Source organism: Schistocerca nitens, chromosome 4 (genome assembly GCF_023898315.1).
Source record: "Schistocerca nitens isolate TAMUIC-IGC-003100 chromosome 4, iqSchNite1.1, whole genome shotgun sequence".
Lineage (NCBI taxonomy): Eukaryota > Metazoa > Arthropoda > Insecta > Orthoptera > Acrididae > Schistocerca > Schistocerca nitens.
Window position 1 is genome coordinate 360,036,326 of NC_064617.1, and position 14,378 is coordinate 360,050,703.

At 44.8% G+C, this 14,378-nt stretch overlaps 1 protein-coding gene across 1 annotated transcript in view; it reads left to right on the plus strand.

Moving 5' to 3' along the window:
- Positions 1-14,378, plus strand: part of LOC126252770 (uncharacterized) — a 259,622-nt gene that overhangs the window by 129,695 nt on the left and 115,549 nt on the right. The window contains exon 4 of the mRNA XM_049953697.1: positions 14,099-14,325. Within this exon, the coding sequence (XP_049809654.1) occupies positions 14,227-14,325 (99 nt within the window). The 5' untranslated portion in view covers positions 14,099-14,226. The remainder of the gene's footprint in view (positions 1-14,098; positions 14,326-14,378) is intronic.

Sequence of the window (14,378 nt, forward strand, 5' to 3'; positions counted from 1 at the left end):
AGCGCCACAGGTGTCCTTGAGCCAACAGGTGTTCAGCAAGTCGGCATCCTAATGAACCAATAGCCGGAACTTGTTCTCGTCGTACCGACCAGGAACAAACTCGCTGCGCGGGATTAGCCGAGCGGTCTCAGGCGCTGCAGTCATGGACTGTGCGGCTGATCCCGGCGGAGGTTCGAGTCCTCCTTCGGGCGTGTGTGTATGTGTTTGTCCTTAGGATAATTTACGTTAAGTAGTGTGTAAGCTTACTGACTGATGACCTTAGCAGTTAAGTCCCATAAGATTTCATACACATTTGAACAAACTCCTCATCGGTGACCACTGACTGCGGAGTGACGATTAAATCTTTAAACAGCTTCTGTACTATTAATGTTTGTAGTATTAATACTGACGATAGCAAGTGCGCAAACCAAAACTGCACAGGAGTATTTCGGAAATGAGGAATTCGGAAACCGTCATAATTTAGGAAACAAATGAAATCAGGTGACACAAAAATAAAGTTCAAATGCTTCAAATGTCTCTAAGGACTATGGGACTTAAAATATGTCATCAATCCCCTAGACTTAGAACTACTTAAACCTAACTAATCTACGGACATCACACACATCCAGGCAGGATTCGAACCTGCGACCGTAGTAGCAGCGCGGTTCCGGACTGTAGCGCCTAGAACCGCTCGGTCACAACCGCCGACACAAAAATAATCAAATTTTAATGTATATGATTTACTTGCAGCTGAATAAATATTACTAATGCCGGAGGTACTGCTATAAAGTATATAATAAAATAAGCATTTTTGAGCAAAAAATGCCTTACGAACCCAGACTGTGAGAAGATGTCTACAAAAATAAGTACAGAACTTACAACGAACCTACGTCCGGTTCTAAATGACAACACACTTGTCAATGATTCACTGAGGATTACAATTCAATCGAGTTGGGGATGAAACCACTTTGGCTGGTACTGAATCCTTTAATTGCTTTCAGGTGACTACCGTACCAGATATATCACCCATTATCCAATTACTGCATTTAAGAATGGTATGAGTATTAAGTACATAATAATAACCTGAGGCGTGCACGGCTGACGGTATACGTTCTTAATAATCCCTACAGTCTACAAAATGGCTGCATGATCAAGGTCAGCTTATCATTTAACAGTGAAGAAATAGTTTTTGCAGCAGTCAACGTGGCTTCCTCCTAAGGAGTTTATCGAATCATAATACTCTCGAAGGCCACGGCACCAGACATCAAGAAATGTTTGCAGAGATACAATATTAGGACAGAAGCTTACAGATACCCATTTAGGGTTCGTCTTGAAGAACGCTAGCAAGTAACCAATAGTATGCACAGGGCGAGCGAAAAAAATAAAAATAAAAAAATAAAACTCGCCCGGAAAATATTTATAAGATATTAATGAAGAGAACAAGCAAATCACATCACAGCAAATGTGCTGGAAAGCGTGTTTTCGATGCAGCATTCGTCTTGTGTCACGTGTCTGCGCATGTGCATCTCCCGCACCTTCTGTCCCGACTACTTCGCTGTGTCTTTACGTTTGAGTGAGTGAGAGAAGCAGCAGTTGAATGCGACACAAAATGGTGTTCAAGATAAAACAGCGCTTGTTCGTTGTCGAGTGTTTGCGGAACACAATTGGTGGAAAACGTGTGGGTAAGTGTTTCTGCAAGAGTTTAAGGATGGAAGCGTTTTGCCAAAACCGCCGGAAAAATTTGTAATGCAAGACAGTGGCAAAATCGCGCGAAAAGGTCTCATTAGCGAATAAAAGCCGTAACTGTCCGAAAACAGTTTGAACACAATAAAACATTTATCGATTGAAGGAAAGGCTCTAATATAATCCTATGAAATCTCAACACCATTCATCTGTGCAAATGGGAATTAAGAAGACGTTGTGTCGAAACATTATCGAAAGGAACCTGCATCTACATTCTTACAAATTTACTGTTGTGCATGAGTACGTTGGTGTGTTTTGTTCTGGCAGTGGCGTCTGACTGAAGCGGAATCAGGGGATTTGTGTGCTCAGCTTTTCATTTCTTCAGAAGAGACACAGTTTAGCTTGTCGCTGCACGTTAACTCATAGGATATGCGCCATTTTGCATCTCAAAATGCCAGTCATTACTCTGAAGACTGCTATTTGGTGAGCTGTATCTGGAGTCCGCATAGTAACAAGATTCTTTTACACAAATGTTAATGCTGGCCGGTACATCAAGAATCTTTTTAATCCGTATGTAGATCAGCTGTCGGTAGATGATCTAGTTTATAGATATTTTCATCAAGACAGAACCACAGTACACACGTCTCTGACAACCTTGTTACGAGTGCGTGAGATGTTCGGTGCGGGGAGGACTAATCTCTCTCTGCGACAATAGGGCGAATTGAATGGTTTTTCACTCAAATAGTGCTCACACACTGGGAGAGCTTCTATCCCTCAGACAGTGCTAGTAGGCTTTTAAAACAACAAAACGGTAATAAAAATCTATGTAATATGTTCGGAATGCATATGGTGGACACTTTAAATCCAAAATTACGTTACGGACTGTTAATGCTGGAAGATCATCCAACTTGTGAGGACATTCATCATTCTTCATTAGGAGCACGAAAGCCTATTATATATGCAAGTACAACCTTCGATCTTCTTCAGCACTCTTGTAAGAGATTGTAAAACGTAGACGTTATACCTTTACTTACAGACCAGTATTAAAAGTAACGTTCTGAACTCACCTGTCACATTAGTATGATCACCTATCAAAAGCCTGAATAACTATCTTCTGGAGAACGGGACATGGAGCAAGAGAGTCAAAGAGGTTCTGGAAAGAGCAGACAGGGATGTGGAGCCATGCCAACTCCAGTGTTGTGGCCAGCTGCGCTAGGTTTCTCGGTTGAGGATCCACGGCGCGAACACCCCGAACGAGGTTGTCCCACAGTTTCTCGATTTGGTTTAGATCCGGGAAGTTTGGTGGCCAGGAGAGTATTGTAAACGTGCTCTTCGAATACGATACATACGCGAAGCGCTGTGTGACACGTTGTACTGTCCTACTTGTAGATGCCATCGTGCCGAGCGAAAGCAAACTGCGTGCAAGGGTGGACATGATCCCCAAGGATAGACACGTAGTTGTGTTGATCCATTATGCCTTCCAGAATGAATAAATCAACCCGAGAATACCACGGTAACATTCCCCAACCCTTTCAGTAGTCACTTACAATTCGCAATTTTTCACAAACAAAACTTTTGTTTATGTACGTTTACAAGGTTGATGACTGAACAACAAAAGAAAGGTAACAATAACGATGCCAGTAAAAGTCTCCTAATTGAGGAAAAAAAAAGTTCAGTTCTAATTTTCCACAAAGGTTCGTGGTAACACACACACATACACACACACACACACACACACACACACACACATACACATACACTAGTAAAAGTCCAATTCGGAGACGAAGACCTAATCTTCAGCAGTCGCAGTCCACGAGGTAGGCATCCAGAGTGAACTTCGGGGCTGGTTCTAGCCCCTAAATAGCTGTCTTCAGCCAATCAGGTTTTGGCGTAGTGATACTTCCTGGAGACCGTGGCTCGAGCTCCCCCTGCAGGAAGTAGTGTTTGGAATGTCTGTTTCCATTATCTTGTATGTAAATAGCTGGTGTTTACCATGGTGCTTTAGGACGCTTCGGTCATAGGCAACCCCGTCCTCTGTGGTGTAGTATGGGTTTCCGGTTCTCAGGGGCTACCTTGGCTCCGGCATAACACTCTCCCTCCTGGTTGCAGGGTGTTTGCTTTTAGACGTTTCACGCCGTAAACGCCAACGGCCGTAAGGAAATAATTCCGGGGAAGTATAGAACGAGATTCATCTGGAAAGGCCACCTGTCGTCACTCGGTGGACGTCCAGATGCGGCATAAGTTCCATCTTCGCCTCCAAAGAACAGCAGTCAGCGTGGGTGCACAAATCAGTCGCGGATGCCGGTACGCACCAACGTTCGCTGAATAGTTTTTCAGGAGATGCTGTTGGTAGCCCCTTGGCTCATCTCACCGGTTAGTTATTCAATAGGTGCATTTCTTTTCGCCCCTCCGCAGCCGCCGTTTCGGAAATGATTCCACACATGGCTCGGACATCAGATAACTGCCTGCGTTTCCGCATTACGACAACGACTGCACTGTGTTCCGATCTATCCCCGCATGGTTTATATACCCTCCACTGCCAGTGCTGCCATCTACCATCTGTCTGTGAGTGGTTACTGCATGTTGACCTCGGACATAGACGGTGGTCACATTAATGTGAATCGACCGTGTATAAGAGTCGTAACGCATCTACTCAAATTCACGTAACTTTCTGTGTTTTCTCCCTAAAGAAACTGTCATTTGGCCTGTGGTGTACCACAGTTGCCTCGACATCGGTTTTGGGTAGCGCCGTTTTGCCATGCACAGTACTTTCACCACGGTGGCACGCGAACAGTATACAAACGTAGCAGTTTCGGAAATGATTCCACACATGGCTCGGACATCAGATAACTGCCTGCGTTTCCGCATTACGACAACGACTGCACTGTGTTCCGATCTATCCCCGCATGGTTTATATACCCTCCACTGCCAGTGCTGCCATCTACCATCTGTCTGTGAGTGGTTACTGCATGTTGACCTCGGACATAGACGGTGGTCACATTAATGTGAATCGACCGTGTATAAGAGTCGTAACGCATCTACTCAAATTCACGTAACTTTCTGTGTTTTCTCCCTAAAGAAACAGTAACAGTACACGCTCTATTTCTCACACGTGAGACAGAAGTCACGAATTTGTCGGTTAATAACAGTACTATGGAGACTGTGTTCTACAGTTATTATCTCAACTAGGAAACAATTTCGTGATTACTATAGTTACTTTAGTTGTCGGACTAAATGACGTTACAGGTTACCTGGCAGATTTTGACAATGCTAGGACCATTATCTAGATGAAGAATTTGAGAATAATCCTTGTGAATACCGTGTATTTCGTAGTAAAATATTATACGTCTTTTACAAAGCAACTGAAACTAACATTCGCAAGTTGTGGAAGTAGCTTTATTTCGTATAAAAAGAACTGTAATTTCCTAGTTCTCTAGCCCGCAGACAAGTTCCTAAGCGAATAAATTGCAGGACATACTGATACATGTCTGTGTAAGAAATGAAAAAGGATAGAGAAGGGTAAGGCAGAAACTTCACAATATTTTCTACTGTACGTTTCGAAATCGAAATCAGTTACAACGTTCTGGCCATTCTAGTCGAGCGATGTCGTTATCCTGAAGGAAGTCATTCAGAACATGTGCACGATGGGGGCGGGAATTGTTCATGAAGACGAATGCCTCGCCAATATGCTGCCGATATGGTTGCACTATCGATCGGAGGATGACATTCGCGTATCGTACAGCCGTTACAGTGCCTTCCATGACCACCAACGGCGAACGTGAGGTCCCAGACAATGCCACCCCAAGACAGCAGGGAACCTCCACCTTGCTACACTCACTGGATAGTCTGTCTAAAGCGTTCAGTCCGACCGGGTTGCCTCCAAACACGTCTCCGACGACAGTGGTAGTAGCGAAGATGCCTACGATAGTGTTGTATGATTGATAGCTACCAGAAGTCGCAACTTCCACGATGAGAATGTTCTCCAGACATGAACTCTATCAAACATTCCTGGGATAGAATTAAAAGGGCTGTTTATGGACGATGTGAGCCACCAACCACTCTGAGGGATCTACGCCGAATCGCCGTTGAGGAGTGGGACAATCTGGACGAACAGTGCCTTGATGAACTAGTGGATAGTACGCCACGACGAATACAGGCATGCAGCAATGCAAGAAATCGTGCTACTGGGTATTAGAGGTACCGGTGTGTACAGCAATCTGGACCACCACCTCTGAAGGTCTTGCTGTATGGTGGTGCAACATGCAATGTGTGGTTTTCATGAGCAATAAAAAGGGCGGAAATGATATATATTTTATCTCTGTTCCAATTTTCTGTACAGGTTCCGGAACTCTTGGAACCGAGGTGATGTATAACTTTTTTTGATATATATGTATTGCAGGACATCAATTTTGAGCTTGATGTCCTGCAATATATGTTAATGACATAAACTCAGTCGCTTGAATATGGCATAAACGGGTGGAACCTGGGTCGTAATTAAGTAAACAACACAGTCAATTGGCGGTGTGTTCATTAAAAGAAAAGACTAAGTGATTCGTTTTTCTTAGAGTTGACTGTGTAGGCATTACAAGTATTTTTAAAGGAATCGTTTTCACTGTATCTTCAAAAATTAATGTTGTTGTTGTGGTCTTCAGTCCAGAGACTGGTTTGATGCAGCTCTCCATGCTACTCTATCCTGTGCAAGCTTCTTCATCTCCCAGTACCTACTGCAACCTACATCTTTCTGAATCTGTTTAGTGTATTCATTATTGGTCTCCCTCCATGATTTTTATCTCTACGCTGCCCTCCAATACTAAATTGGTTGGCCCTTAATGCCTCAGAATATGCCCTACCATTTTATAAAATTTCATTTTTGTGAAACTCCTGGAAGGTTTCGCAAAAACTGGGCGATTCCACCTGTTACACAGTGTGTAACGTACGCCACAGGATGTTCGCTGCTGTGGTGTGTGATACATGCTTAAATGATGTGTAACAACTTTAATGGTTAACAATAGATGAAATTTTGGACTACCAATTCTTTGGTAGTCATGTGAAGCTATTTACTGAAATTAGAAGAATGTCATACGTCTTGGATAAACTCGAGTTTTCGACCTTGCAGTTTTCTTTCTGATAAGTGAATTTTAATGATATCACAAATTGGCCCGAAAGGTAGTGACATATTACTACTATCTCCCTTGTCGGCCGGAGTGGCCGAGCGGTTCTAGGCGCTACAGTCTGGAACCGCGCGACCGCTGCAGTCGCAGGTTCGAATCCTACCTAGGGCATGGATGTGCGTAATGTCCTTAGGTTAGTTAGGTTTAAGTAGTTCTAAGTTCTAGGGGACTGATGACCTCAGATGTTAAGTCCCATAGTGCTCAGAGCCATTTGAACCATTTAGTGAAAGTATTAGAGTACAGGAGTACAAAGCTCAAAGCTGTACCACGTTTTGAAAAGGGAGACGGTTGACAGAGAAACTGGAGGCCATTTGTATCGATCGGAGAGTCAATTGACTAGAAATAATAAAACAAGTAGAACAGATAGGGCATATGCAAATCTTTGACACTTCAGGCTATCTCTAAAAAGTGACGTACTTTTTTAAGGAACAAACTCGAGTTTTCACTACTGGAATTTCAACCTTAAAAGGATGATTCTCGTTCCATTGTATCACTGGAAGGTTGAGTGATATTTTGCATTTGACGGAAGCTAAGAGACAGGCATTTTCTGACATCGAGCGTGTGCATATGTTGCCTTTGACGAAATGAACGTCGATGGAAGTGTGACATTTGATGTAGTGAAAGATCGTGTTGTAGGCCCTCATAGTAACGTGCTTGTTCTTTGGCTCGTAGACTTTGTTCTGGATGGAAACAGTCGATATTTTATGAGTTTGACATTCAGATGACAGCGTCGTTACTAAAATGGATAGCTAGTGTTGCCGCAGTCGTTTCCGATCTTGGACCGAAAAATCGATGTGTGAGGAACGACCTGCATATTGACCACGTCATTTCATTTTCTTCGCATCGACAGGACCCTGCGAAAAGAGTGTGGATATTTTAAGACGTCCCTTACTCAGATTACTTCACCTGGAATATGGCTGCAAGGTTGTCAGCCAAAATATCGGTACAAGAGTTAATAATACTCCTGATGCGCTCCCGAGAAGTGATGGAATACTTTGCAGTCACTTTATTGACGGCAGCGTAAAGCATTCCGGTGGGGAAGTAATTACAAACGCGACGCTGCTATCATTAGATAAAGCAGAAATTAAAATGTGCGCCGAACTGTCACAATTTCACCTCAGTGTTAAAGGTAGAGACCGCCAATTTGTATATCTAGCCCAGCAACGTTTTTCAAATACCACTGCTCACAGTTTGTTATTTGTTGCCAGAAGAAGAGCAGAGGGCAGATTTCTTTCGGGATGTTAATGACTCATTTGACGTTCTAAATACTCGTAGAATGGTCGACAAAAAGACACTAGCGATCGGTTACGGAATTAACGAGCAGCTCTCGAAAACGATCCTCGGTAAAATGTATTTTTGCTGTAAGAATGTAGGTTGGCGACAGAAAGCAACTTCTGTCATTCCAGAAAGAACTGGTAACATCAATTAATTCTTTATTTGGCCTTCATTCTGACCTTCTGTCACTCGGAATTAATTATATTTTAACAGGACGGCTGAGCCATGATTGCCTGGAGAATTTATTTTCGGAGATACGAGGTGTAGGTCGTTTTTACCAGCATCCACCTCCGAGAGAAGTTTATTGCCGCTGGGAAAGAATCTCCGTTACATTCCACTGTCGAATGCTTCATCTGTAGGATCGCAAGACGACCAACTATTCCTGTCATCGAGTTTGCTATGTGGAATTTTGCCTGATACGGCTGATGCAATGGCCATGCTGGATGAGGAAGTAGAGATACCGGAGAAAAGTTTCGGTTGTGAGGCTGCTGCACCGTCTGCTGTGACACAAGGTTATGAATCCTGAGCAGAGGGTTTCAGATATCTGGCAGGTTATCTACATCTACAGCTTAATCGTACCCCGCAAGCTAACGGTGTGTGGCGGAAGGTACTTTTGGTTTCACTGCCCTCCTCCCAGGCGCCAACGGCACGCGGGTACAATGATTATCGGTAGTCCTGTGTATTAGTTTTAATTTTTAGAATTTTCTCGTCGTGGTCATTTCGTGATACGTATGTGGGAGGAAGTAATATGCTGTCCAACTCTTTCCGGGATGCGTTCACTCGAAATTCTCCTGGTAAACTTCTCCGTGCTACATAATACCTTTCTTGCAACGTCTGCCACTGCAGTTTGTTGAGCATTTCTGTCACGCTCTTGCGACGACTAAAAGACCCAGCGATGAAACGTGCCTCTTTTCTTTAGATCTAATCTATCTCTTCAATCAGTCCTAACTAACAAGAGTCTCAGATTGATGGGGTGTGTGTGATGTCCTTAGGTCAGTTAGGTTTCAGTAGTTCTAAGTTCTAAGGGACTGATGATCTCAGAAGTTAAGTCCCAGAGTGCTCAGAACCATTTGAACCAATTTTTGCTAGTGTAGCCCCCGCTGTCAAGCGGTAACAACATTCGCGCCATACGGTGTCGCAACTGTACGTATTACACTGTGATATTTGTGAAACTGATTTTCTTCGTTAATATGTGCTACGATATATGAGTCGAAGTAATGAATACATTGCTTATGCAGTCTTCATTGTGTTTAATCCATACTTCCACACTATTTTTGTGTAGTGTTCTTAGCTCTGAGCACTATGGGAATTAACATAAGAGGTCATCAGTCCCCTAGAACTTAGAACTACTTAAACCTAACTAACCTAAGGACAACATACACATCCATGCCCGAGGCAGGATGCGAACCTGCGACCGTAGCGGTCGCGCGGCTCCAGACTGAAGCGCCTAGAACCGCTCCGCCACTCCGGCCGGCTGTAGTGTTCTTATTGTATAATGTATAGCTAAGTCCGTGGCATGACCCACAGATGCTCGCACATGCCCATGCCCCCTTGTAGGCACTGCTGGGTAGCGACGCCGCGCTTGACAACGCATCGTGCGTTTCGACAGCTTGGGAGGTGGGAGAGGAGGGCATAACATCAAGAGCTATGCTTACCCAAACAGACAGCCTCTTGAGGGCTGCAGCTATTACTGCGCGTACAGTACGAGGGTTGTCCAGAAAGTAATGCACCGCATTTTTTTCTCAGTGGAAAACAATTCTACGAATGCGAAACGTTGCATATGTATTATTTGAAGCCTCCTCAATGAGCGCGCCAGGTTTCGGTCACTTCCGACAGATAGTGGGGCTGCAGGACAGCTTCAAAATGGTGTGATGTACGTTTGCAGCGGTCGAGGAGACCATCCACGGCTATCACACCTGGCATGCTGCAGCAGGCTGATATTGTCATTCACGAGGACAGTTGGTGCTGCATCTACCAATCAGCAAAGGAAGTGTGGATGCAATTATCCGCACTCTTGGATATTGAAAAGTGTGTGCAAGGTGGCTCTCGCGGTGTCTAACGGCGGATCACAAATCGCACAGAAAAAACATTTGATTTGTTGCAAAGTTTTGAAGCAGAGGGGTAAGGCCTCCTTGTCCTGCATTGTGACTGGTGATGAAACCTGGGTTTGCCATTTTGAACCCGAAACAAAACGATAGTCGATGGAATGGCGCCATTCCCACTCCCCACACAAGGAAAAAATTCAAAGCAACTGCTTCGTGGGACTGTGAAGGTGTGATTCTCATTGATGTGATGCCTAGAGGCGGTACCATTTATTCAGAACCATATTAACAAAATTGAGGAAGCTCTTCCGGCGACTTCGGCACCACAGCAACCCAGGAAATGTTTTGCTGCAACACGATAACACTACGCCCCACACAAGTCTGAGGACTGCTGAACACATTGCAGAACAGGTTTGGACAGTATTAACCCATCCACGCTACAGCCCTGACTTGGCCCCCTCTGACTTCCACTTGTTTGAGCCATTGAAGGATGGCATTCGTGGAAGATATTTTGAGGACGATGATATTCACACAGTGAAGCACTGGCTCCGCCACAAGGACAAGGATTGATACCGACAGGGCACACACGCCTTTGTTTCGCGCTGAAGTAAGGCCACAGAACGGGATGGAGATTATGTGGAAAAATATGGTGTGTTGATAGAACACCATTCTTTCGTGTGTGTAGTTCTTATTATGTTAAATATAGACTTGTTGAAGAAAAAATACGGTGCAAAACTTTATGGAAAACCCTCGTAGTTTATTTATTCACCATCACCATCATAAGAAAACTATTGACACGTGAGCGCAACCGCAGGTAATAGCTAGTTACAAATAAAACAATGGACTATATTATTAATCATTCCATACTTACAACATAAATTTGTATCTCTCTGTGGTTTTTTTATGCTACTAACTTCCCTATAAGAGGTGAGCCTTGAATCTGATGCTAACACATAATCACTGGTTAAATGTAAGATTAAGGTTTGAGGACCCATCAATGACTGGGTCATCAGAAAAGATACTCCAGCTTGGCTAGGACGAGGAATCATCCCTCCTTTGACTTAATACAAGAAAGCCAGGAGAACATAAATGTGGATGGTTGGGCAACGTTCAACTCACCTCTTCTTGAAAGCGTGTCAACTGTCCATACCGCTAGAACACATTTATCAGTTTGGTTATTTGTGTTCTTCACTACATTCCCATGGTCTACTATCGATCGGACCCTTTGCATCCCTACCGATAATCTTACATCTTTCAATGAATACTTTATGATCATAAGTATCCAGACAGCTATTAGCAGACATTAGTATGAGGTTTGTCCACCCTGCGCCTTTATGACAGTTTGACCGCTGCAGGAGACACCTTCAGTGTGGTGTCTGAAAATCTTCTTTGTAAAGAACTGAAACTAGATAAGGTAGTGGTGTTAGACGCTTGGGTCTAGAGCCAAGCCAGCGTTCTAATGTACCCCAAAGATGTTCCATTTGGTTCAGGTTGAGACTCTTGGCAGGACAGCCCATTTCAGGAATGTTCACAAGCCACTGCCTCACAGATGTTGCTTTACGACAGGTTGCATTGTCATGCTGACATAAACAGTCATCGTCTCCGAACTGTTCCTCTATCGCACGCAGTACAGAATGTTATAAAATGTGTTCGTATCCTTCCGCATGTACCATTTTCCTAAGTGCAATAAGGGGACCAGACCTAACCACGAAAAACACCTCCTTATCATAGCATGATCTTCTCCCTAATTCAATGTTGTCTCCGATGGCAGGCCAAGTTCTCCAAGCATTCGCCAAACCCGTACCCTTACATCAGATTGCCACAGTGTATAGTGTGATTCAGTATTCCAAATGACTGTCATCCAATGTCAAGCGTCGTCTCGCTTTACACCACCTCAAGCGTAACTTACCACTCTACCACAGAAATGTGTGGCTTATGAGGTAGTGATGCACAGCTGTGAGCAATCCTTTTCATCTTCAACGCGCACTCATTATGCTAGATTTCTGTCAGCACTTTGGAATTCACGAGGGATACTTTCCGCTCATTTCATCTGGTTTTCTACAATGGTCGACTGTTCCTGTCTGTCAGTGTATGGGATATGCCTGCCTTTGATTTAGCTGTAGTTGTTCGTATTTCGTTTGATAACCGCGTTACGAACAGTCGGCTTGGGCCGATTTATAAGGGTTGAAGTGTCTTTGATGGATCCGTTACTCAGATATCCTATCACTGCTCCACGTTCGAAGTCACTCATTGTCCTGGTCCATTCTGCTGTTACCTCATCTCCACTCACAAAACACTGACACCGATACTGAAAATGACAAACTCGGTGTGGGCTTGAGACGAGGCAGGCTAAGAATGCTAATTCTATTCATGTACATCGTCAGATGTTCCTCATTGGATGAATTGTCCTTTGTTTGGAGCGGCTCAAGGTATCGCCTGCTCTTCTTATTTCAGTGAAGTCATTTATTACGCATTTTAATTCAAAATTTGTTGAAGTTATGTTTACAAGAAAATCCAGACAGTTTGTTTCTTTTATTTTAAATAATAGTGCTGTAATAGTTTCTAGGTGTATTGCCTGTTTGCGCTCATCTGTATACGCCCATGTCCGAAAATGCCAATACAAGAGTCCAAAAGACAACACATCAAGAAATATCCACAAAAGTTTGAACAATTTTATATGGCTAGGAGTGGTGGCGTACTTCTTTAATCTAGCGACTAGGAGGCCGGGTATGGTGGATGATGAGGGGGCAAGAGTACTGCTTCTCAGCATTCTGTGTTGATCTGGTGTCAGCACTGATATTGAGATCAATATGGTCGCTTAAGAGGAGTCTTGTGTGAACAAGTTAGCTAACGAATCGAAGCGCGCAGGGCCCACAATTATGCTAGTAGTGGACGTGTTACGACGTTTTTCTAAGAGTAAGGCCACAGTCTTGTAGGATCTCAGTATGAGCTACCTAGATACTACTCATGACCTCCCTCCACAGCTTAGCTTCTGCCCATACCTGTCTCCACCTTTCTAAACACAGAACGTACACTTCGTATCTCGGTGGACAACCAAGCGTTGGAGAGACAGTTCGACGATACAAATATCGGCAGCACTGAATCTTTGAAGGTGCGTAGAGAGTCGCGCGTGAATTGCTTCGTTATGAACAGTGCTGTACTATACGAAGGCGACTATGTGTGTTCCATTTCAGTTAGCGAAAGCAGTGACACAGTGGCTACAACAATGGACTCGCATTCGGGACGAGTACAGTTTAAATTCCCGGCCAACCAGCCAGATGTGAGCTTCCAGTGGTTTCCCTGAATCGATTAAGGCACCGGTCCTCTAAAAAGGACACTCGGCAGTTCCTTTGAAAAGGACACGGCTGATTCTCCTTGGCATCCTGTCTCCTCATGTCCTTACGAGCTTTTAGATCGCCTCTGTAATGACCTCGTCGTCAGTTGGACGTCAGTCCCAGTTCTCCTCCTTTTCTCGTCGTAATCTGACACAGTGTTTTAACAGCGCGCTGAGTGGCCGCGCGGTTTGAGGCGCTATGTCACGGACTGCGAGGCCCCTCCCCCCGGAGGTTCGAGTCCTCCCTCGGGCATGGGTGTGTGTGTGTGTTGTTCTTAGCATAAGTTAGTTTAAGTAGTGTGTAAGTCTAGGAACTGATGACCTCAGCAGTTTGGTCCATTAGGAATTCACACACATTTGAACATTTAGTGTTTTAATATGTTGGCGTAGTTGCCGGGTTTGATCAGTAGGGAGTAGTGACCTATCGATGAAGGACAAGTGCACTAGGAGCTACTACTAGGAGTGTACAACACGGACAGGTTCCTTACATAAAGCGGCCCAGTACCGATGTACGGTAGTGTTGGTGGAGGTGCCGTCGTTACGCAATGCGCAGTGGCCGGCCGGCCACGCGACCGCCCCGTCCCGTCACGTGTGACCGTCTGCGTGTGTTGTAGTGGGGGCTGGCCTGCAGTCTACATCCGTGGCGGTCGGACGCGGCGGCGCTGAGTCGGCGGGGCGAACTCGCTCGGAAGGTGGCAGCGGCAGCGGCAGCGGCAGCGGCAGCGGCGGCACAACTGGGCAGATGGCAGCGGGCGCCGACAGCAGCAGCAAGAGGACCGCCGGCGCGGCGCCGGAGGGCGGCTGGGGGTGGGCCGTCGCCGCCGGGCTCGCCGCCACGCTCGTGAGTACCTCCACTAACCACTCTCAGTACAGCATGGATTCCAGCAGGGTTTA